This window comes from Sylvia atricapilla, chromosome 3 (assembly GCF_009819655.1).
Source record: "Sylvia atricapilla isolate bSylAtr1 chromosome 3, bSylAtr1.pri, whole genome shotgun sequence".
NCBI classification, from domain to species: Eukaryota; Metazoa; Chordata; class Aves; order Passeriformes; family Sylviidae; genus Sylvia; species Sylvia atricapilla.
This window is the reverse complement of record NC_089142.1, coordinates 99,248,779-99,273,722: the sequence shown is the minus strand read 5'-3', so window position 1 is coordinate 99,273,722 and position 24,944 is coordinate 99,248,779. Positions and strand designations below refer to the sequence as shown.

The following is a 24,944-nucleotide window of genomic DNA, read 5'->3' as shown; positions in this document are numbered from 1 at the left end:
ACATACTTCAAGAAGGAGATCTTAAAGGCACGGAAGTAGTGTACCTATGTGCTTGAAAGATGAGCTGTCGGGGAAGAAGACCAATTTGACTAACACAGAGCTTTCACAGGAACCCAGGGAAAAAAATAGAGTTTATGACCTCTGGAAAGGTCAGGAACTCAGGAAGAGTACAAGGATGTTGTTAGGTCATTTAGAGAGAAAATTAGAAAGGCAAAAGCTCAGTTAGAATTCAATCTGGCCACTGCTGTGAGAGCTAATAAAAGGGGTTTTATAAATACATAAATGACGAAAGAATGACCAGGGGAAATCTCATTCTTTAGCAGACCCAGAGGGGAACATTGACACCAAGGATGGGGCAAACACTGAGGTGCTCAATACTGTCTTTTCCTCAGCCTTTAATAGAAAGACTGGTTGTCCTCAGAACATCTCCTGGAAGGAGATTGTAGCCAGGTGGGGCTCGGCCTCTTCTCCCAGGCAAATAGGACAAGAGGAAATGTCTTCAGGCTGTGCCAGGGGAGGTCAAGGTTGGACCAGGGAGAAATTCAGAATTTCTAGAAAGGGTTTTAAGGCACTGGAATAGGCTGTCCACAAAAGTGGTGGAGTCACCACCCCTGAAGGTGCTCAAGAAACAGCTGGACATCACAGGTGTATTTGACATAGTGGTAGCGTTTGGTCAAAGGTTGGACTTGATGATTTTGGAGGTCTCAATGATCCTTGAAGGACCCTTCCAACTTAGAATATCTTGTGAAATATCTCTCTTTTCCAACCTTAATGATTCTGTGATTCTAGTTTAAATCAGAGATGAGTCCTCCCTAAGAATCCTAACTCTTATATTTCCCTTCAAAGTGAGTGAAGGCTTTTGAATTTTCTGGTTTTCAAAGAAAAAAATAATTCCTTGATATTTTCCTGCTTCTGCTATATGCATTTTAGTATCTTTCCGAACATTCAAACTGCTGAGACCTTTAAATAGATGTATTTTGCCAGAAAACGTCAAATACTTTTCAGTCAGAGTATCCAGGCAAGATCTCATTTGTTTTATATTTGGACTGTCCAAGGACATTCCAGAATGGACACTAATGACCATGATTCATAATGGAAAAATTAGTGTGACTTGGAAAGGTTGGCATGGAGGTGTTGATCTAACCTCCCTGGTGAAGCTCCAGTTTTAGTTACCAAGACAAAATCTTTTGGGTTTCATCTGACTTTTTTTTTTTTTTTTTGGCAATATTGTCATTGGAATATTTTTGCCCCTTGTTTTTTTTCTTTTTAAGAGTTAGAGTCCATTTGAACCATTTTCTAATTTGTCATTATCTTCTCAACCATCTAAATTCCTTCAGTTGCTGACAAAACATGAAATTACCGTTCTGCAGACTGTCCTATGGTGCAACATTTTCCTGAATGTTCTGGGAGAAGCATCTTTTCTTCTTAAATGAAATGTTTAAAGTTATGAAATAAACTTACAGGCTCTAATTATCAGAGACTTCTCTTACTAAACATGCAACTTGAATGTTCCTACAGAAAACTCTTTCAGAATCCCACAGGTCTGAGAAACAGCCTTGCCATCTTGTTGCCAGCAGCTTTCCAACTTCTGCACAACTCTGGCTTCATGTTAATTTAGCAAATAGGTGTTCAGGAAAGCAGATTGGTTATTTTTGCTACATGTTTAGTCTACTCCTAGGTCTTAGTCAACTGGAACGTGGCAGTTCTTCTGGACTTCTGCTTAACCAGCTTGTTTACACTCCTAGAACTAATTAACCCTCCAGTTACTAAATTAAAAAGCAGTCCCATGCAGGCACATAGCTGGCAAAATCAATCTGACATGCTCTGCAGCAGCTATGTCATGCTCAACCTGTACAAAAAGAGCTTAATTTGGAGTAGAGACAACCAGAAGCAACAGTAAGTGTCTCTTTTTCTGTTGCTGAGTTTTCTGCTGTTACTACGAAGTGGTAAAGTAGATTTATGAATCTTGATCTAACAAGGCCTGATCTAACAAGGGCATCATATTTATAGGAAGTTTGGTCTGATTGTGCAAGCAAAAGAGGTTTCATGCCTGTACCCTGAGGCACAATCCCCTTGAAAATTTATCATCAGTTATTTGTTCTTTTTGAAGGGTTTAAGCTAAAACATAATACTTTGGTACATCATTTGTTCTCAAACCCAACCTGTGCCCAGCCTAAGGAAATCCAGCTGTGAGGATGAAGTACTTCTTGAACTGGTAGATGTCACAGAGGAAAAAAACCCACAATTACTGGCCCTGTTTTTATTTTGGAGGAAGGCATTTCTTTAACAGATGCTGGCAAAGACACATTTTAGGAGCATGAACCATGGTATGGATAACAGAGCTTGATGAATTAAACCCTTAATGAGCTCTGGAGATCACGGGAAGCTAAAGCTTTTTGGGTTGAGGGAATCCACCAGAGCTGACACTCCTGGAAACAAAAGTTTTCTGTCCATGGGAGACAGCGGCTATCTACTGCTTCCTCATGAATTTGTAGAGAAAAATAGCCCTGAATCATGTCCTTACTCAATTACTTAGTGCATTTAAGATTTTTGGGTTTTCTCTTTGCTGAGACTGTGGATCCAGAGATAGTTCCTAAGGACAAATGCTGCTGCTCTGTAATCTAGATAACACAAGCACCAGCTTATTTCATAAACACCAACCTGATGCTAAAATCTCTCCTGTTTGCACCTGTAAACTCAAAGGTGAGTCACGCTTTCTTTTGACTCAATTAGATCACACTGAGTTGCCTTTTATATTTTATCTAAACTCAGAGGAGTTACATGTGGGCAACAGAGACAGAAGACAGAATTTTGAATGAAGGGGTGTCTCTCTTTCTGTGGCTGGGGAAGGACCAGAATTCTTGGCTTGATTTTAAGTCTCACCTAGAGAATTTGGCAGAATGCAAAGACTTCACATTCTCTAACAACCTGGCAAATTGATGCATTCACCATCCTGACCTTCTTCAGCAGTAGCCATCAGGCTGCCTGGGCTAGCAAGTTGCTAACTCATCTCATGTGCTCCTAAACTCAGCTTCATTGAGCTCCTGCCATGACTCCGTGACACTTTTCAGCGTAGAGCCCAAAGACATGGGAGGGAAGGGATGGAGGCAGGAATCATGGGATCACCTAAGGACGGGCAAACTGTGTCTTCTGCTATCAAAAAAGCTGTTCAGCATTTCACAGCTTCTCCAGTTCCTCTTGCATTGTGTTCTGCCTCATTTGATATGCAAAAGACTGGGCTTAAATAAGTTCATTAAAGCTATTTTGAGAAAATGGTTATGATTCAGTGTAGCCAAAGCATTTGGAAATTGTATTGAGGCAGGAGTTGCTTTCTACCTTTCATTGCATCATTGGATTAACCTGCTATTTATTTTTTGCAAGCAGAAAAATATGGATTTTTAGGATCTACTGTGATATATAAGTTAAACAGTGCTTATAAACATGCTTCTAAAAGTATTTATTTACATCCCTAAGGTGAAAGTGGTACTCAGACCATTTTGTGTACCAAAATATATACTGAATAAGGTAAAAGTCATCCTTTGGTAGCAAATACTTCAGGGTATATTTTCAAGGTGCAACACTATGGATATTAAATTCTAATTTACATTATAGGAACTTCTGTGTAACTTTCTGCATCTTAAGGGCAGGCCATGAAAATACGTATGCTACTTAATGCATGTAAATTAGTCTATGCATTTTCTCTCAGGGAACAGAGGACTACTGTTCAAAAACATTAAGGGAAGTAACCAACACAGGCAAAGAGATTCAAAATTCAGGCTGTTATCCCAAAGAATAAACGTTTGAATGGGGCCATAACTGTGATGTGAGGCATTCCCTGCAGGCCTGGACAAGTCAGCAGGCTGGTGGTCAGGCAAGGAGCAAGAGGCTTCCTGATATCCAAGAGAGGCTTCCTGATATCCAAGTCCCAGATATGCCCCCACTCCAGCTGAGAGTCTGTGTTTGATGGTGATCAATGGGTTGGAACAGGACTTTTCCTCAGCAGAGGAGTTGGTGGCACTTTCAGGCTTTCAATTCAGCAGCAAAATCACTTAAGAAAGCTTCTCCTCTGCCGGACGTGCATTTCACAGTCCAACAGCAGTGAGGGTGTGTCAGTCTTCTTTTGCCCCCTCTGCCCTTTGAGATGGGTTCCCACAGATGGGATGTGAAAGGCAAGCAGCACTGAAGCTCCTCCCAGGGGTCCTGTATCCCATGGCAGCGGTGGAGCTGTGCCAGGTGCCGCTCTCTCTCTTGTGGCCATGAGCTACCAGGGGACTTCTTCTCCAGGCAGTGCCATTGCTTCAGGAGACCCTCCTGCAGCCTTTGGAAACATCACCCCCTGGACAGCAAGCTTTTGTGTTTGCTGTGAAAATATAGGAAGCCTGGTGTTCTAAATTCAGTTTATTTCATGCCAGGAGAAGCTATGCCGTGTGTTCTAAACACAATAAGCAATGAATGAAGACTGGGTGGCTTTATTATAATCTATAAACCTTCTGCTGCATCATCACTTGGTATTCTGCTTTTCCCTGCCAAAGCTTATCTGTGGAAGAGATCTTCCACTTCGTAGTTAGTGTTGTCATCCCTTGCACAATTACAAAAACTGGAGGAGGAATTTATTATCCATGTCAGTTACTCACTGCCAGTGTCAAAGAGCAGAGATTTAATTACAGTTTTGCTACATTTCAGGGAAAGATAATCTGATCTCAGTCTTTTGTTAATGCTTGGGTGGAACAAAATTACAAATAAAGTAAAAAACCCTTAGAAGAAGAAGCTAGGAAATGTAAAATCAATTAATAGTGTCCATATCAACATCTTCTAAATTTTCTATTCAAAAAGTCTCAGAAAAACACACTAATATTTGCATATTTTAATTGAAGCACATCAGAGCACAAGAAAGAAGTATTTCATAATTCTTTCTATGTGGTTTAGTATCTTGATGCTTGTATTCTTTGATAAAATAAATTTAGAAAGAAAATACATTTTGTCATTACTTGCTTTTGTTGAGCAAGAATGAGCTTTGTGGTAATGAACTGTTAGCAGAATCTTTATTTGTTAACTGCATTAGTGTGAAGCCAGCATTAAAGACTGAAGTATTTAATGGGAGAATCATCTTGCACATCATTTCAGGTCCCTGTTTTACAGCTGTCTAGACAGAGAGAGAGGAAAAAAAACGGGAACCAACTTGTCTGAATGTATGCTAAATGTTTTAATGCCTCTCCCCAGTGACATACTGTTCAGATTACCTGAATTCATAAACACGGAACGTGGGCAAATGCTTGTGTGAGTTCCCACTCTGTTTTAAGAAGAAACTTTGATCCAATGTTCTTCTGTCTTCTTCCATGCGAACAAAACAGATAAAACCAAGGGCATGTTAAATTAAGGCAGCCTTTTTGCATATATAAATGTAGGTTCTCAAGGAGCCTAATTCATCCCAAATGAGATTTGAGGGTGAAATGCACAGTTCTTAAAGAAGGTCTCAGCCTAGCAGGCAAAAAAAACCCCAAAAAAACACAAAACAAAAAAACAACCACAACACACGTCTGTAATTAAAAATGTTGTGAATTATCAAGATTTTTTTTCTCCATTAGTAAGATTATTTCTCACTTGGCTTGCCCTGCTCTTTTTCTGGGCTTGCCCTGCCACCACTAGAGCAAGAAGCTGTGCCACAGGGGTGGAGGTTCTACATCACACAGAGATATTTCCTTCCTCTGGATCATCAGGTATTGCAGGGCAGCCCCAGCCTGGGTCCTTGCATTAGAGGCATGAAGCTGATTCTTGTGACTGGCAAACCCAGTGAGAGGCCTCAGAATTGATGGTCATCCTGTGGTGCAGAATTAATCCCACAATCTTTCTTCTTTTCTCCCGTGGGTATGGTCACTGCATGCTAAGGAGGGTGCTGTCTCCTTTTTGGCTGGCTTTTTGACATTCATCTCAGGTGCTTTTGGGTGGGTTTTTTGTTCCAAGAGGGTAGGATGGAGGCCGGCAAAATCACAAAATTTTCCCCAAAAATCTGTCACTTCTTCAGTTTTCATCTCTTTCCTCCAGAAGGTTCACTCTATTTGGAAATAAAATAAGCTTCAAGTTGTATTTTATTATGAGATTAATGTGCTTTCAAGGTAGAATAAATGACCATCTAAGTGACTTTGTAAATATAAAAATACAAATTTACTAATTATCATAAAATAATTTTTAAGGTGCCTGAGTGGTAGATTTATTACATTTATTTGCATATACCATGGAACTAAGAACTCAGAATTGCCAGTTCTATTTACATTTTACATCTTCAAATATAATTCATCACTCATCCATGGCAAAATACATTCTGTTTCTCATGTGATTGTCAGAATATTGTCCTGAATTTAAAAAATTATCTTTTTGTTGATAAAATCAGTATATTCATTCTAGTATCACCAAATAATTTGCAAAAAATGTTCCCTTTTGTGTGTTACTTACATATTAACTCCCAAATTCCTTGATAGAATTCAAAATTAAAATGTACTGACTTGAAAACAGAACTGTAAATACAAAATTAGGGTTTTTTGAGAAGAAAAGAATATATATATATTTTCTAACTATGACAAAGTTTTTTATAGATTTTTTTTTCTGTTAGTCTTGTTGGGGGTATTGTAGCTGTACCAGCAAGTGAAAGCAAAAGGTGTGACCTCCTCGAAATTGTGCCAAATTTGATCTAGATGGGATTTGCATCAATATTTATTGTTGCCACTACTAAATATTGTTTGTAGAAAGAAGTCTGGCACCAGATTGGAAATGGCAATTCAATTTCAGGAGGATTTCAGGAACACTTTCCCATATTAATTTTATCCTGCTTTTTTGTTTATTTGCTAGTGGAATAATGCTAGTGGAATTGACATGTTGCAATGAAGGAGTGTTTCCCATTGATATACAAATGCTGATATAACCCTCAGCATTTATGGAAAACAAATGCTGAGATGATGTCGAGACATTTATTTTCCAAGCAGGAGATGTTGATTCTCTGACGACATTATAGTGCACAGCCTTTATTTTTATTGTGCCAAATGATTGATGTGGATTTAATCATTAGTTTGATGGCTCCTTTGCTCAGTGGAGAGGCAACTGAGCATTTTATCATTATTAGTGAGCTGCATTTTGATTTTTCTATCAAAAGCTCTGCTGGCCCTAATCCATCCCAGGTGTAAAACCAGAGATTCATTTTGCCCATTGTTTGTTTTGTGACCAAGCCAAGAACAATTTGCTCACAAAACACCATGAATATTTGTTTTGATTTCTAGAGCAAGAACCTGGTTTGGATGAAGACTTCCATATATGTGTGCAATTCTTTAAAAATAAGTTAAGAGTGGTGTACCTTTTGTGACTAAACCACTCACCACCTGGCAGAATATATATACTTAGATACATGCATGTGTGGTGGTGTATACATGGGGAGTAGTCTGGGAAACGTTTAAATTGCTAGGATTTAGAATGGTAGACAGATACTAAGCCAGAAAATATTTTGAATGCTTGGGGAGCCAATACCACAGATGGAAATTACAAACGGTTGTGAGAGAAGTGCAGAAAGCTGGAGAACTCTTGATGTCTGTAAGTTCTCCAGACGAGTCAGCAGAAGACTGGGAGATGGGGACAGAGACAGGCTTTTGACTCTCCCAGTTCAAAACTTTGCCTGTGAGAGCTGCTGATGTCACTTTCTGAAGGAGAACATTCAAGAGAACATTTCTGGAACAACTGTGGGATAGTTCATCTGCATGGAGAATATATTTTATTCACCTCATAGGGTGCTTCCTTCTCTGAGGAGAAGAAACACACATTAAAAATAGGGGGTTTCTCAGCACAAACGCCAGGAATGATCTCTCCATTTTGTCTAGTGCTTAGAAGTTTCTTCACTAAAAGCAGAAATAATGGAGAATTTCATACGACAACAGAATTAAACCAATTTTTGTTATTTGGAAGCATTGTTTATTTCTGTCTTGCTTTTCTGCTCAAGAGCACAAAGATTTACATCTTTATCTGGAAATGTTTATCCTTTCTAGTGTAATTAGGAAGTGAAGGTGCTCATTAGACACGTCTAATCCCTTTGACAATCTTATCTTTTATTCAGAATGGGGTTTTTATGGTGATCTGCTTTTCATCTTTTTTCCCCACGTTTTTAAGGCTTCTTGTGCTGAATTTTTAAGATTTATGCTTTTCCCATCTGTGCTGTGAAAAAGGGTGAGCACGATACAGTGAAAAGAACGTGCTTATTTATTATTTCTGTTTCAAATTAGATGAGGCTCTTTAGGAGAGCTGGCAGCAACAGAGCTCACTGGAGGAAGGGATGTTGGGTGTTTCCTCTGTGGGATAAAGGGACTTTGCAGCTTTAAGGGGCTGCAAGTGGTAGGAGAGTTAGAGGCCAGAGATGGATATGTGTCACTCAAGGTCTGCCCTGGGGAGCAAGGAGCAGCCCCAGGGGTGATGGACAGAATTTACACGAGGTCTGAGCAGAGTTTACTGTCACTAAGAACAAGCCATTGACTAACTTGGCCACTCAGTGTTTAGAGATGGACTGCACAAAAGAGGGGGACAAACTTTTCAGCAGGGTCGATTTTGATTACGTATAAAGAAGAAGCTTTTGACTGTTTGGTGCTGAATCACTGGAATATGTTGCCCAGAGAGGTGGTGGATGAGCCATCCCTGGCAACATTCAAGGTCAGGTTGTTCTGGTGTCTGAGCAACCTGGTCTAGTAAGATGTCCCTCTGGGAAGGTCAACTGCATGACCTTGAAAATTCCCGTCCAAGCTATATTATTCAATGATTCTATGAACTCCAAACCTCCAAAGGCACTGGATGTCAGGGTAGGGAGGGTGTCAAATCTTCCCAGTTCTCTTCCAATATCCTGTAAGGTTTTTCTGCTTTAAAGTTAATTATCCTAGTTGATATTCTAATCAAAGCTGCCTTTTTTGAGCTTAAAACCCTTTCAATCCTTCTTTGAGAATCCTGTGTAGGGGAGATCAAGACACATTGCCTCAAAACCCATGGCTTGAAGTGCCCTCACATGGCACTGTCGAGACTCTTTTTCATTGCATTTTCGCCGTGTGCCACATCCTGGCTCCTCCATGCCCTGATCCGGACCCTCTGTTGGGGGACCCAGTGCTATGAGCTGAAGCTGGAGGCTCATTTGCAGCAGAGGAGTAACCTCCAGGGAGGAACAGAGGACAGAGCCAAAAGTCAATGAATTTCTACAGAGGAAGGTAGATGGATTTCAGTTCATCTGTGACAGCCATGTGCCCAGGCATAATTGACAACACAAACTGTTTTTTTTTTTAAATAAGCTCAGTTTTGCCTGTGTTTCTTGGTAGCAAACCTAAACACACTAACAAGTAAAGCGGCTTTTCACGAGCCTTCATCTGTCAGTATCAAGGATCCTGTTTTGTATTCCCAGGACCCAGAGTAGCTCTGAATAGCACATTATATTTCCATCCTACTGTGCTGCCAGGCACTGTGCTTTCAGGGTAACAGATAACATGTTAACGACTGAAACAGGCTGTAAAAATGAGAGGGAATTGTGTCAACAGTGGGCAATCACTCAGGTCTCCAGAGGGAGGGCCTCCTAATGGGAGGAGGCACTGCACAGGCTTAACTCCAAGGTAGCACCTTCCTGTGAACAGGACAGTCTCCAGGTTTCAGGCACCTTTCCCACGCAGGAAGATTGATTTCATATTGATAAAAATCTAGGACATATTTGTTCTTGTTTTTGGTGGTGTGCAGTGAACATCACTCCCAGCAGTGTGACAGGAAAGTATCTTTTTATCTGCACATGTAAGGATGTTTCTATTCACTGTATTTTGTGAACCTGTTGGCAGGCTGAAAGCTCTCTGCACTCAAGAGGCAAAGCTCTTATTTGCCACGACTCCTCTGGTTCACTGGAGTCAGTAATGGCAGAGCAATAATCATTCTTTGGAGAAGACTACCTTTCTTTGAGGAAGACCATCCAGGAGCCCTTTCTTCCTCTTCTTGCTGTTATTCACTCTCAGTAGCCTTTTTTAAAACCTGTAGAGCTTACTCCAGCTTTTTCTCCAGAGCTGACCTTGTCTAATCGTATTGATTGTTAGTAACTGAAGGCTAATTAGGAAGCAAGTTGCTATGGCAATTCTTGAGTCATACATATAAAGGGAAAATACTGCTAAAACCACTAGTGCATGGTGACTGTTAGCATAGTTAAACAAATTAAAAAATATAATTCATTCAGATACATGCTGGAATTCAAATTAAGACCTAATATGCAACAAGGAAGTTTTTCTCTTGTTACCACATTTTCCTCTTTCGTGGTAGTTTTTCTTTTATTTGTGTGTTGAATAAGTTATACATAATTTTAGGACAAAATGACAAAGTAGGCTTTGGGTTGTTCTCCACCTGGCAACCCACACAAAATATGTCACAACAACTTTTGTGTGACAGGAGAATGGCTCAGGCAGAGGGTAATAGGACTTGGAACCCCCCAGATTTCTGGGTCATTTGTTCATATCCAGTCCACATGTGTGTGATGAATGTTTTATTTTCACTTGGGTAGGCTGATGGCTGGCATACCATGAGAGGGTGATGTCAGCCTGTGCCCTCAGGAGATGGTGATTCATTGCAAGCTAAGGCTGCCACAGCTGGTTGTCAGCAGCAGCAGCCTCTTTTGGCCAGACTTTGAAATAGAGTCTCAGTGGGTGTCCACACTTCTTTGTGGGGCACTGTGAGAATGTTTGATTGCTTTGGCTGTGCTGTGCCTCATCTGTGGATAAATGGAAGATTTTGCCATCCACATCAATAAAGTCATTTTACCTCACTTTTAACTAAATGTGACCTAAAAGAAAATCAAGTGCATTCTCCCTGTTTAATGGGGGCTTTCCTTCTTTTTCTTTGGCACCTTCCTAAGTAATCATGTCACTGACGAAGCTGAGCTCTCCTAACAGGTTTCCATCTGCACATCTTTAAGGAGAATGATATAAGAGCGTGCATCCTGATGCTACCCTTCTGGGCTCTTTCAATGGTGAGGCAAAATGTATCTAGGAGGGTCACAGGTCTAGATGGGAGAGAGTGGTGTCCTGAGTTCAGGTCATAACCTGAACTCCAGGGGAGTTTCTCTGCCCATCTCAGTCTACAGTGCACGAACGTCCTTAAATAGACTTTAGCAGCACACAGAGAAAAAAAGAGAGCAGAAGTGGAGTCATTTTGTAGCATTAATCTCTTTTAACAGGCCTCATAGATAAATATTCTCTGTGTGGCTTCTTGGGACTTGCATGCTCACAGAGGTTCATTCGTTTAACTGAAAGTAAGTCATAAAATTGATTAGTAGTGTGTGCCAGTTGAAAAAAAGACAACAAAAAAAAATCACAAACACAAAAAACCACACCAAAAAAAACCAGATTATGCAAGTATGTTTGAATTCATTAGGATCAACTAAATCCAAAACATCTGATGTGGGGCTTTATGTGGCCCTGAAGTTAAATAGGTGCCACTGTCCTGACTCTGCTATTTTGAAGTACCAATTGCATGATTTCAGTAATTCAGCCCCCAGGGCAAAGACAAAAATTAAAACCATGTATTTAAGCTGCTGCGTAATCTGTCCTCACCAAAGGCATTCAGACAGAACACAAGGGATTTATCTGGGGAATCCGTGGCCATAGCCACGCTGCAGAGCCATCTTGGAACTGATGGAAATAGTATAATGGAACCCTATCACCTTTGTGTAGAAGACCATGGTGTGTGTAGGAGCTGCTGGTTGCTTTCTGTTTGCTGTATCTTTTTGCATGTAAGAAAATGCCCTTCTGTCCAAGGATCTGGTCCAAATCTGAGTAATTTCAAGACAAAGCATCTTTCAGAGGGAATTCTGATCATGCTATATTATGTAATATTTGTTTCTTCATTTTGCTATCAAAATAATTCAAAAATCATGGGTTTTTTCCCATCTGGTGGAAGAAATAAACCAGTATATAATTTTTCTTTCTTGTTTTAATTCAGTATTTAACATGCAAAAAACATTCCTTTAAATCTGAGCTAATTCCTGTCACAGGATTGCCTTTGAGTTTGTGTACTTCTGTGTTCTGTGTATTGAGCTGTGTGTTTTCTAGAGACAATTCTTATTCAGAATTGCAGGAAAATTTGCACTCCTCTAAAATGTAGAACGTTTATGTAAATACAGATCCAGTATTAAAAACAATGGATTTTCATTCCTTCTGAAATTACTTTCATTCCATCTGAAATCTTCTTCAGTCTCAACTAAAGCAATGATATTTATCAGGAATTATGGATTCATTTTCTTTATTTATTTTTTAAGTGTGGTTCATCAGTCTTTTCCAAGTGATAATTTTTTGATTTGGGATGTCTTGAGGAATTTTTTTTCTCCCTTATCAGTAGTATTTTCTCAAAGATTTTTACCGGAAATACAAAAAGGTTTTGCCAGGCTTGCGTGCTGTGAAAACACTGTAACTTCCATTTTATTTTCATCAATACAGGCGGTCAGACAGAAAAAATATCATAAGTATATGAAATACTATTCAGCAAAGGAATAGACACAGCAACTTCTAAGGAAAATATGATTTTTTTTTTATTTTATTCAAACCACATTTCTTTTTCAGCCTCCTTCTTTAGTGCTGTGGCAAGGGAAATTCCTCTTTTCTCTTGATGAAGAAGGAAGACCTAATTCCAATAAGGCTTTTTGCATCATGTCTAGGTCAAACTTCCTTCTATGCCCCAGTTATACATGACCCAGGACAGTGGGGAGAAGAAGTGTTCCCAGGTAGATCAGAGTACTCTGACACAGGAGGAACAGGTTGTTCCCAAGTGGCTGAGAATTGCCTCTGGGTTCTCAAGGCTTTTGCCTCATTCCTGTGGAATAGTTCTTCCCAAAGGCTCAACATCAAAGGGCTGGGTTCAGCCTGAGGATTCCTTGTGAAAGCCCCTCAAGAGCAGAAAGACTTTGTTTGTTTAGTGCTTCTCCAGAGTGAGCTAGAGAGCAGTGGTGGCAGCAGCCTCCTTGTAGATGGGGTGAGATGTGCAGAGAAGCATCTGCTGCCTGCTTTCAGTGAGTAAGAACCATCCTGTGGCCAGGGGGTTATTATTTTCATTGCTTTTATTGGAATATTGTGTGTATACACACACAAACAGAGAAACATTATTATAGAGAATTTTGGGCCAAGTTTTATGACATCTTCACTTCCCCCTGTTAAGACTTTGTTATCTGTGTGCAGCCTTGCAGTGTTTGCTGATAAGGGTTATAACTCAGGTGGAAGCATATGATTTTCCAAGGTTTCATAGTGGACAGCTGTTCAGTTACTTGTAGAATAAGACTCTAGGTATTTTGATCCAGGCTCCTCTTTGCTGCCACTTGGCAAAAGGGTTAGAGATTGTGTGTAATTCCTACATTTGCATGTCATCTTTGCATGCTCCAATACAGAACCTGCAGATTTGGGGTTAACAGTAATTTTTTCTGCTCATGACAGTATCATAATTTGATAAATAAGTCTCGTTGCACACTTGTTTTGTAAAGCTTTTGATTTAGTAGCTTCTTGGTGGTGCATGTTTTTTCTCTGGCAGTCTGTAGCAAGGCAGAGGTTTGGATTTAACTTTAGAAGCATGAAAGAATATTCTTTTGCCTTGTTAGGCTATATGTAATCACACAAACATTTATGCAGTACCATCTTAGCTGAGCCTGGTGCCAAAGCTCGCGATAAGAGTTTGTAGGGTCAAGGCTTCAGTTAGACATAAAACATAAGGATAGTAAGTAGCTTTTATGGAAGGGAAGAACGAATGCAAATAGAAAAGAGAAGACAAGGAAATCTCTAGGCTGGAAAAGAATTTATCACAGGGAGGACCCAACACTAAATAAAAGAAACCTAAATCCTTTCAGTAGAACATTTGAAAGATGTAGTGCATGGTGCTGGCAGCTGTTGGATCATATTTATATTCATAATTGGGCTTAACATTAGCAAATGCTAATATTTTTATTGTGATGGGTCAAGTCATGGAGATTTATTTTCACTGAAGTGGGTGTATGTACTATCTGATTTGCTCTGGTGAATAATACTCAGTGTTCTGGGAGAATTTCTAATGCAAAAACTGAGGACTAAGGATGATTTTTTTTTTAGAATTTCTTATCTTAGCTAAAATGTTTAATTGTGCCTACCTGAGGCACTTGTTATTCTGAATATTTCTATTTCTGTAATGTATTTGAATTAGTAATGAACTGTCCTCCAGAGGCCTCTCGTGAATGTGTGATTCCTTTAAGTATTTCAAAACAGTCTGCTGAAGTATCTGGGAGCATCTGCTGCAGGATGATTTGTTTAGAAAGGCTGTCACTAGACTTTGGGTTCCGGAAGCCACATGTTCTCCCAGTCCAAGACTGTCTGCTAATTGATTTTTCCCAGAAATTATTTGCCACAGTTCCTCGTTCAGCTGCTCTCCTGAATGATTGTCTCAAATGTAATTTCTTCTCTGCCCAGGTCATCTTAATAAACTATTCATCTTTAGCTGGCTACTAAAGCCAGGAGAGAAGTAAGACAAGATGAGTGGCAATAAATACTGCTTGCCCATTTCCATGGAAGGAGTTACAATTTAGGAATATCAGCATCTCTGAAAGAGAAGGTCCCTTCCTTCCTCAGCTGAACACCTTTCTTTTTCTGCCAGCATCATCTCAACATCCTCTGGAGCCCATCATGCCTGAGGGAAAAAAGTGCCATTGTCTGAGTGGGTGTTTCTATTTTACACACATTTTTCTGTCCTCCCTGCAAGCTTTCATAGTCAAAGATAAAAAGTAGTATTACCTGAAGCCAGGGGCAGCAGATGTGTCTGTCCCAGGGCCTGGAGGGCACTGAGTTCTAAGCCCCATCTCTCTGGGCTGCCTGTGTGGAGCCAGATTTCTGGAAAGCTGCCATTTCCTCCAAACATCCTTTTTCTTGTGTGACCCTACAAAGTTTCATGCATTTTCAGCATTGCTGGCAATAAACTAAAAGGAGTAGAATACACTCCCTTAGTGCTGGAGTATGAGGTGATATCTGTTCCCCCAAACTGTACTGATTACAAAATCAATCCTTATAATGATGTAGCTTCGTCTGTTGGATCTGGTTGTTATCAGTCCCAATTCTGCAGACTAATCGTGTGCTTTTTCAGATTAGAGAGACCAATTTAAAACCGTTACATGGACAATTAATTTGATGCAACCAAACTCTCCACAGACTTTCATCTGGATTGCTGGCAGGGTGCTAAAGCACCGATAGAAATAAAATCCCTTTTGCTTCTGTCTGCTGTGCAGAAATTTGCATTATTTTTTTTTTTCCCGTGCCTGCAGGGATTTATTTGAGAACATGGTTTCGTGCCCTTTGTAGAAGACAGGAAGGCACAGCATTAGTACCTCCAGATAATCTCCCTCCAAGACTAGTGCATACACTATCTGGCTCTAAGTGTGGAGTTGCTAGTAGTGTTCAGTTGGTTAAATGGGTTTTCCACTTAATTAGTGAGGCCAGTACAGCACGTATGTATCTTTAGCAAAGCAAAGAGATGATGAGAAGAGTCAGTCCTTGATTTCATTTCTGAAACATCAATATCTGCTAGGAGAAATTACCCTGTAACTCCCTAGTGTTCAATAAATCATGGTAGGGAGACAAGTTTTTCATGTTCACAAGGAAAAGTGACAGGACAAAGTGTCAACTATCTATTTTTAAAGGTCAAAAGTCTCTAATATTTTTAAGAAAAATGGCTTTTCTTTTGTAACCTGTTAAAATCAATGTAGTAGCATTTTCCTGTCACTTTAGAGGGAAGTTTTCAAAAACAGATTTTAGACAGGCTTGTTTCTGATCAGGCTGAAGAAATAAGAGTCACTCCATCCATGACAGAGAGACAGAGGAGACAGAGGTAGCCAGGTGTTTAATTTTTCAGTTCAGACACGTCCCAGGCTGGTCCCATGGGGGCTCACCCACTGAATGCTGGGCAGGATTGCCTGGGCAACACCACATTTACTTGTGAAGCTTGACATAAATTGTGACATCAGTCAAACCACTGAGTAAAGCTGACCTGGAAAATTGCTCTTAGGAGTATTTATATTTATTGAAAGGGGAGAAAATAAGCATTGCTGACCCTTTTTTTCCCTTCTCTTTTCCCTTAAATGAACACGATGCTGTTGATTTGTAGCAGTACAGAGAGCACAGTGAGGCCACCTGCTCTGGGAATCAGTCTTAAACCTCCAACATCATTGCTGATTGCAGGTACCTATAGAGTTTTAGAAAAGCATTCATGGGAATCCACAGGATAGCTATGCCACAAAAGAACTGCATCAAAGACAAAGGATTATAGCCAATAAAGACACAATTATAATGTATCACAGGAAATACAAGGTGGACAGATCAAGTGTATACATACCTGCTCTGGAAGGGAATTTAAGGAAGGCTCTAGAACTTTACAGGGATGGAGTCACCACAAAGACTACAGAGTAGGACTGTGTTCCTGAAGAGGGAGGAAATCCCTTCTTCACACATGCCATATCTGTGGTCAAGGTGCACACACCAAGCAAGGACCAGAGAAGCCTTGACAGACAGGGCAGTCCCCTCTGCTAGTCTACCATGGGGAGAAGAAATGCAGAAATCCATAAATCCCACATTTTCTGTGCCATCACACAGCCAAACTCACAGGTGGGCAGCAGCTTCTCTCTGCCATTCATGCTGCTGGATTTACAAGGTCTTCGTGCTAGGAATCACACATCCCTGGGCATCATGTAAGGGGCTAATGCTGGCCTGAGCTGCTCCTCTGCCTTGTGTGTGCTCTGCTCTTCTTTTGGCACAACTTACCACTTACTGATCTCTGTTAACCTTCTCTATCTGTATGTAGGCACACTACATAAACACGTTTTTAAAACAGTCATATTTCCAAGCAGGAGAAGAAATTGCCTTATGCCCTATCCCTGTGTGCTCCACTCTGATCCTGAAAGGAATTCCTATCATAAAAGACATAAACTTCCAGTCTATTATTCTTTCATTCTTTTGAAATACGAGACCACTTGGCCCTGAGATCATTAGTTTATGATTTTAATGTAATCTTGTTTTCTCTGTAAGACTTCGATTACTCTAAGAGACTTTGCCTTTAGTGGCCTACAAAGAAACTGCTATGAACTCTAACTCCCTTGCTAAGGGAATAGTTTAAAGGCCATTTCGATGTATCTTGATTTTTATGGGTTGTGCTCTGAGTGCAGCTGGTTTGAGGAGGAATCCTTCCTATGGATCACACCGGGCTCTGCCACAGATGCCATGGAGTTGTACCCCCAGCCTTGCCTAAGGGCAGCTTTGCAGATTGAGTGATTTTTCATCTCTCTTTTTTCTAAGACAGGCTCTGACTGTCACACATGGAAATGATACACTGCACTCAGTTGCTGGGGAATGATTATATAATCATTCCCCAGCATTGGGGAATCAAATAACGATTCCAGTTTACTACTTTTAGTGGCAAATTAGAGGAAATGCCTTTATCGTGTGATGTCACATTGTAGAGTCTTACATTCTCTTTGCAGAAAAATAAAAACAGTTGTCCTTTGCATCTTTGGAAAATGTGTTTACTGAATGCATTTTCATCTTTTAGTCTGTATTTGAGTGAACAGTTTATGCTTTCAAGGATCACTGTTGATTTCAGTGCAACTCTGCATGCAGTGAAAACTAAGCTCAGGCAGATGCCTAAGCACTTTGCAACCACTGGGCTGTTGGGATATTTGGGGGTTTTTTAGGAAATTGCCCGACTGTTTTGCACACCATCTATTCCAAGGCTTGTCTGTTTCAGAAGTGATGCTGGGACTGCTGGCTGGGTTTCTGCCATAGCTACCAGCAGCACTAATAGTGCCATTCATTCCAAACAAACAATGTAATAACAGCCCCATCTTCTCTCTTGATGACATATAATCAGATCTGCATTATGAGCAATCATCTATTTGTGTGTATTTATACTGTAAGACAAATCACTTGCACAAACACTAGCCAGCAATCCCTTTTTCCAGTTTGTAGCTGCTGCCTCAGGTGTTATTTGCTCTCCTCTGCAGAGGATCTGAGTCTGCTGAGTTGGTTGTTTGATGTGAACAGCAGTGGTTTGCACTTTTAATGCCATGGATACCTGTATCCAACATAGTGTGGTTTGGGATTTCCAGGAGCAGGTGTGCACTATTTGCTAGATATGAATAAATAGTTCATACAAATTATGCAGCCAAATCCCAGATTGGTGCTGCCTGTTTTTCACAGTGTGTGATTGATCTCCTAAACAGAATGATTTTATTTTATTTATCCTTCTTACCTGAACAACACCTCTGTCAGGTTTATGTGCTGCCCAAAACTGGGATTCATCTGCAAAGAACAATGATGAGTAAGGTCATCACCAACAGGATTTCCTGGAGAGTGTAGCAAAGGATACAGTCCATAGTAAGGGACAAAGAGTCTTTTCCCTCACCACTGCAATGCTCTGAACACAGAGGATGCAGCCCAGCACCAGAAGGGTTACTGCCTTCTGCCACTGACAATTTTCCCTTCTGTTCCTTTTACTGATCTTGAGATGTTCATAGCCTCAGCAGCTGCAAAACAAGTTTGCTTCAGCTGGAAGACAAAAAAAACCAAAACCATTTTAAATAGACATATTTATATATGTCCATATCTTCATCTGTTTAAAAAAGATGACTGTTACCTTTGTACCTGTGAATGGGAATGTTAGAATGAAAGCCAAGTAATTTCCCATGTCTCTGAAAGCCCCCTCACACAGGTGTTATTTAATTCTGTTTAAAACAGAATCTCTAAAAACTTACTATTTTAAAAACCTAATCTTGCAAAAACAGTTTAGAGATTCCTATCTTCCTACCTCTCTTCTTTCCTTTCCTCCACCATGCATTCTCCAAGCCTTCCAGAGTGCCATGGCCTGCTTGTGCCCTACCTTAATCAGATCTGTATCTTCCATTTCTTGAATCAAAACAAAGCCAATAACCTACCACACTCTTAGGAAGCCAAAACACTCTTCTGATGCAGAAACATCCATTTTTAAGCAATCCATTTAAAAAGCTGTGTCATCCAAGTTGTTCCAAAGTTAGATAGCAGATTGGATCATAAAAAATTATTACCCTCAGCAGCACTATCTGCTGGGTAAGGTCACAACTGTATTATGGTTTCTTAATAACCCTTTTTTCCCTGTATAAGGCCAATGCATCTGCAACATTTTTCCCCTGAACTTCTTAGTGACATGAAGTATCTTCTGGCAAAATATATTTGTTGGTATTAAACATGCTGCTTTTTCTGAAGATTTTCTTTTTTCTAGACAGATTTTGGGGAATTAATTAATTTTTGCGATTATTTTTTGACTTTGCACCTGACATTACAATTTCATGTTTTACCTCAGGCCTATTTGAATCTATTTGTGACCATCATAATTTCAAAAGAACAAGATATCCAGGAAGAAGTGTCGTCCAGCTTGCAATCTATTTATCCAAGGCTTCATTCGAAAGATGTGCAGCTACCTTATGATTAAAATGCAATAGACCATGACACTATCACTGAATTACAGCTGCATTACAAATTTTATTTCCTACAGGTGACCTCAGCCTGAGATAGTAACATTTTGGTGCCATTTCCAAAAAAATGGCAGTGAGGAATCTTTTGGCCTGGCTGTCTTTACCTCAACCTCCCTGGTCAGTGCCAGGATAAGTGATGTGATTGGGACAGGGGACAGTGCAGTGATGCCCACTTGATTCACCAGGAGGACTCCTGAGCTCTAAATTACACCAGAGCCTGAGCCTTGTCTTTGCCATCCCACAGATCAAGGAAACAAAGAAGTATGTGCTCTGGGCTAGCAGAAGATGCATTCTGGTGTGGTTCCAGCAGTAAACTGGCCATTTATATCCTGCAGTTCTGTGGCTGCAAGTGGGCATTACCTGTGTACTGACCACATCAAATAGGGTTTGCTCCAAGGTATGGAAAACTTCTCCATACTGATCTCCAGATGCTGTTAACAAGAGCACATTGCTGGTGGCTTAATTTTTAATCTCTCTCCTTTCCATTGGGTCAAGACAGCAGTGTCCTGTTGCTGAAGTTGTGTCATATTTCCTGGGAACTTTTTAGCTGTCTTTGTTTTCAGCCACCTTCATCACCTCTTTTCTTCACTGAGTTAAAAGGTTTCATTATATTTCTATTAGTAATTAGTAATGTCAGAAGTCCAGCAGCCCATGATGGGTAGACCCTGACTTCTAATGCACAGGGACTGGTGACAGCAGGACATGCAGGGCTGATGTTGCAGATACAAACTCCAGCCTCAGATCTCTGTTCCTGACTGTTGATATTGCTTGCCACAGCAGTACTCATTAGTGTTTCTGTTTTTCTTATCTGATATCCACCTTGTTTTCAAAACTCATCAGTAATCTGAGAAGAAGCTCCTTGTGAATTTTTCACTTCTCCAGTTTCTGCTTCACCATGACTTGAAATACCTTGACTTCTAAATTATTTTTCAGAGAGATCTCACAGAATGATGCCTTGGAGGTCATAGAAGCAAATGTGTTTTCCAACCTTCCCAAACTACATGAAATGTAAGTAATGAGCAATCTAAATGCAAAGGAGACAATTATAAAGATTCATTATAGGCAAGTATCAAAGGTTTTGCAGTTTGGTTCAGGTAAGCACTGAAGAATTTGTAGCATTATAGAAGCTTTTGAAATCTCCCTTTGTCTTTTCCATCTTCTTATCTAGCTGTCCCTTTCTTTACCTGCTCAGGTGACAATTTATCCTCAGGTCACTGCCAGGATCAAAAGGTGGTGGGGTCTGCCTGTCTGCTCCCTAAAATCGTCCAGATCCTCTGCTGTCAAAAAGAAAATCTCAGCATATTGTTCCACTATATCAAGGGATAAACATAATTTTAAGATCAATATATTGATATATTTTTCTCTGATGTTTCATTTCCTCTTTGCAGAAGAATTGAGAAAGCCAACAACCTCGTGTACATCGATAAAGATGCCTTTCAACACCTTCCAAGCCTCAGATATTTGTAAGATCTTTTGCTCTTTACAAGTCCTAGAGTCACTTTGAATTACACCCCCGTGTATCTGTCCAGCTGGTGCTGAGCACTTTGGGTGATAAGACAGGATGATTCCCTCTCCTCATACCAGTTGCACATTGTCAATATGCATTTTCATGCCTGCACCTCCTCAGAAGAGCTGAAGATAAAAGCTTCCACAGAGGAGTCCCACACACAAGTTCCTCGAGCCTTTCTAAGCAACAGGCTGAAAATGAGTGACGAGAAGATGAGCTGGATCTTTCTTACATCTATAGAAACAGATTTAGGTTGAAATTCCTACTGGGAGCTTAGAAACAACAACAACAAAAATCTCTCCTCTGTCTTTGCTATGGTGCTGCCTTCTGTGATATGTCACATACATGGTTTTAAGCATTCAAATTATTGTTTCTTTAGCAAAGGTAATGCTATAGCCATAGTCTTCGCAAATGCCTGATGTGAGATGATTAGATCCCCAAAATATGTTTATATTGATACATACAATACAGCTTTATTTCCTCAGCCAGCCTCATCAAGAATGTCATTTGCATCACTGTGGTTGCCACATCTGCTTCTGTGGAGTAGCCATCAAAGTTCAGTGGGAACTGAATGCATCCTTACAGTAAGCTGGTTACTCAAATATATTTTCAGAGCTTTTAGCACATGGTTTTAACCTGACTAATAATCTCTTCTCTGCATTAAAACCCCAATGAAGTCCAATGAACTCCATTTAAAACTAGTTGGTTTTAATGGTTACAGGTTATACAGCTCAAATGGTGCCCTTTGGTGAGCAGGATACCAGTTTATTCACCCAGCAGGATACCAACTTAACTTTTGTATGTTCATCCACCTGAGCACATAAACACTGTCTGATTTTCCTGACTGACAGAAGAAACCTTACTCATACAAGAAGCCTTGTTTTCCTTACTCATGGAAGAAGCCTGGTCATGGTTTCTACATTTCAGTACATAAAAGTAAGCATTTAATTGTCTGGTTAGAGATTTCATAAAGATAGTATGACATCAGGTCTGTGGTCTGATAAGCATAGCTCCCAGTAAGCCAAGGAGTGTTGGAAGTCTCTGAAAATCACTATTATCTGACAGGTTTTGGGCTCAAAACTGCCAAGGGGCATTGCTTTGAATTTGTACTTTAAGATTTCAGATTTAGTACTTGGACTTTAGGAGATAACGTGTATTTAGCACTACAGAAGCCATTTTAAAGCCTCCTTGAACTAGAATATGCGGTTAGATTTGAAGTAGAATTTTCACTCTTCCCAGTATTTTGACTGATTCTCACTTTATCAAATTCATCAGGCGCCTTGGTGAACTTTAACTTCTGTGTTTGCATAACTGAAATGCAGATTTTCTCTTGACAGTAGGGAAATAAAGCTTAGTTTGCATTGTCATGAGGAGAAATCGTGTGCGTTTTTCCTCCCGTTTCAAGCTCGAGTCCTTCAGCAGGGACTGCTGTCTTTGAGTAGCTCTGACCACCTGAAAACAAAACCACAGCATTTGTTTAACCATGTAAAATCCCCAGAACAAGCTGCCGTGGAGAGTACAGTTTTCAGATGTACAGATGGGTAGAAAGAATGAGAGCACATTTATCTCACACGAAATTGAAGAAGAAGAAACATGGACAAACTAAAGAACACACTAATTTCAGTGATCGTTTAAATATGGGACACAGAAATCATAGGTGAAGGTAAATTCACACTCTAAATAACTGAAATAGTGAAAGTTTTTCTCTTGGCACTCATGGATATTGCCTTTCTGAACACTTGTCATTCCACACTCCCATGCATGTTGACTCAAACATTCCACCTATGCAAAAAATCAGCTGCAGCAGCAATCCTAGGACCTGTAGAAGCAACAGATTGAAAATACAGATGATTACTTGTCTACCTGATCATTCCCCTGTCCTCTTCAGGTAGTTTTACTTTCTAGTTGATATCAGAGGAAACTGCATTTTGAAGTTTTTTTAAGATTTTTTCTCTTTTTGACATCGAGGGCTAGAAGAGACTCTCCAGCTGCTGTATCCTATTTCTTCCCGGATCCACTTCATATATTCCATTAATTAAGTGCTTTATTGACATTCTTGATGCTCTTCACTGTTCCCTGCCTTCCTACATTTTCCAGGAGAGGCTTTTCCAGAAATTCAATGATTTGGTGACTCGAAGATTTCCTCTAGTTTTATTCACGGCTCCTTAATTCACGCTCATTCTTGTGCCAAAGCTTTTCTCTAATTTATAAATTATAGTTCTCTAATTTATAAATTTATAAAACCCATCTTTGGTGTTTACACAACTAATGGATTTATGCTGCATCCCCTCTGTGCCTTCATTTTAGGAGGTAAAACTCTCCGGTCTTGCGTGACTATAGCTAGTAGAAAAGGCACAGGTTTCATGGCTCAGAGCTTTTGAATAGATGATTGTGGGGTTTTTTTGTAATAACAAGTGTTGAGGAAGATGTGCTGGGGGTATAAATCCCCATAAATATTGTTGGCTTCAGTGGAACTACATTGCTGGGGACTTTGTACATCCAATGGCCAGGTGTAACACTGAGTAACATCATGCTCAGATCACCTCTCCACATACAGTCACACCTTCATGTTGTCTCCCACATTTCTGGAGGAAAGATGCCATTTTCTCCATCCCCTCACTTCACTGACTGGTGCTTGCCCTTTTGGAAACTGAAAAGGCACAAAGCTTTGCTGTTTGAAAGGGTAGGATAGTTAATTGAATGAGAAAGTAGAAACCTTGATGGAAGGCTGTAAAACAGCCTCTGGTAAAGGTAACCCACTCCTCATATTCACCTTCCTGTGACATGCAAAGAAGAGGCAATACAGAAAAATAAGGTAAGATGTTGAGGAGGTCAATAGATTGATGGTTTTTCAGTTCAGTTGGTGGGGGTGGGTTGTGATGGTTATTCGGGGTTTTCTATACAATACACAAGCAAAAGGTTGTAAACATGTGGGACTATAGTTTAAAATAATTCATAAAAGGGTAAAGCATCTGTGTGGAACAGCTATTGCAAAAATCATAAAAATTTTAAGGCCATGAAAGGAAACTTGTAAAACCTGAAAACTTGTAAACCTGTACATCACTGCCTAATTTTCACATTAATTGCTGTAAGTTAGGAAGGAATAGCACATAGATTTGTCGATATCTTGTCACGTAACAGATTAGGTGATTCTGTCTGACTGTGTCAGGAGGTACAGAGGGACCAAGCTGCAACCAGCATCTCAAAGTACAAGGACTTGAGTACCTGCCCATTCCTCAATCATTGTGGGTCTAGAGCTCCCAGCTATGGGGAGAGTCTGGCAGGGCACAAGACGCATGCTCTGACTCCTTACACATTTCTATGGCTGTAGCAGAACTTTTAAAACACAATGCAGAAAATCTTTCAGAAAAAAAAAAATCTATTTACTGGTGGTTTTCATTTAGAAAACACAGAGAAAAAAAAAAATCAGTCTCAATGTCCAAAATTGAACCCAAGTACCCAGGCCCATTAGTTTAATGACCTTGGCAACACATTGTTTGCAAGGTTTTCTCTGTGTTTCTACAAAAATAGTTGTACAGCCACTAGGTCATGTTTATAGGCAGGCAGAGAGCTGTAGCTAGCCTTGTCAGTCCCCTCATCAGCTTCATGGGCTCATTATGGCCACCAGTTGTTGAATATTAATACGCTTTTATCTCTGTCAACTTGGAGACAAATACATTTCCTCCTAAGCCCACTCTCTTTGTCTCCTGCATCATCATTACCAGTATGGCAAAAACACAAAGGAGATGAAAATGCTGAAAAAACACAGTGCTGAACAGCCTAAACCTTCCAGAAACAGGCAACCTTAACTTTCCCACCAGTCTTTTAGAAGCACAGAAGAGAACTGTTAATTGGTCTTCTTGGGTATAAGCCGGAGAGAGAGACTGCTTCAAAATGGTAACT

The 24,944-nt window shown here is 40.1% G+C and overlaps 1 protein-coding gene across 1 annotated transcript in view; it reads left to right on the top strand.

Annotated features, from left to right (window-relative positions):
- Nucleotides 1–24,944, top strand: part of FSHR (follicle stimulating hormone receptor) — a 78,864-nt gene that overhangs the window by 31,189 nt on the left and 22,731 nt on the right. The window contains exons 3-4 of the mRNA XM_066316352.1: nt 20,468–20,542; nt 20,923–20,997. Of these exons, the coding sequence (XP_066172449.1) occupies nt 20,468–20,542; nt 20,923–20,997 (150 nt within the window). The remainder of the gene's footprint in view (nt 1–20,467; nt 20,543–20,922; nt 20,998–24,944) is intronic.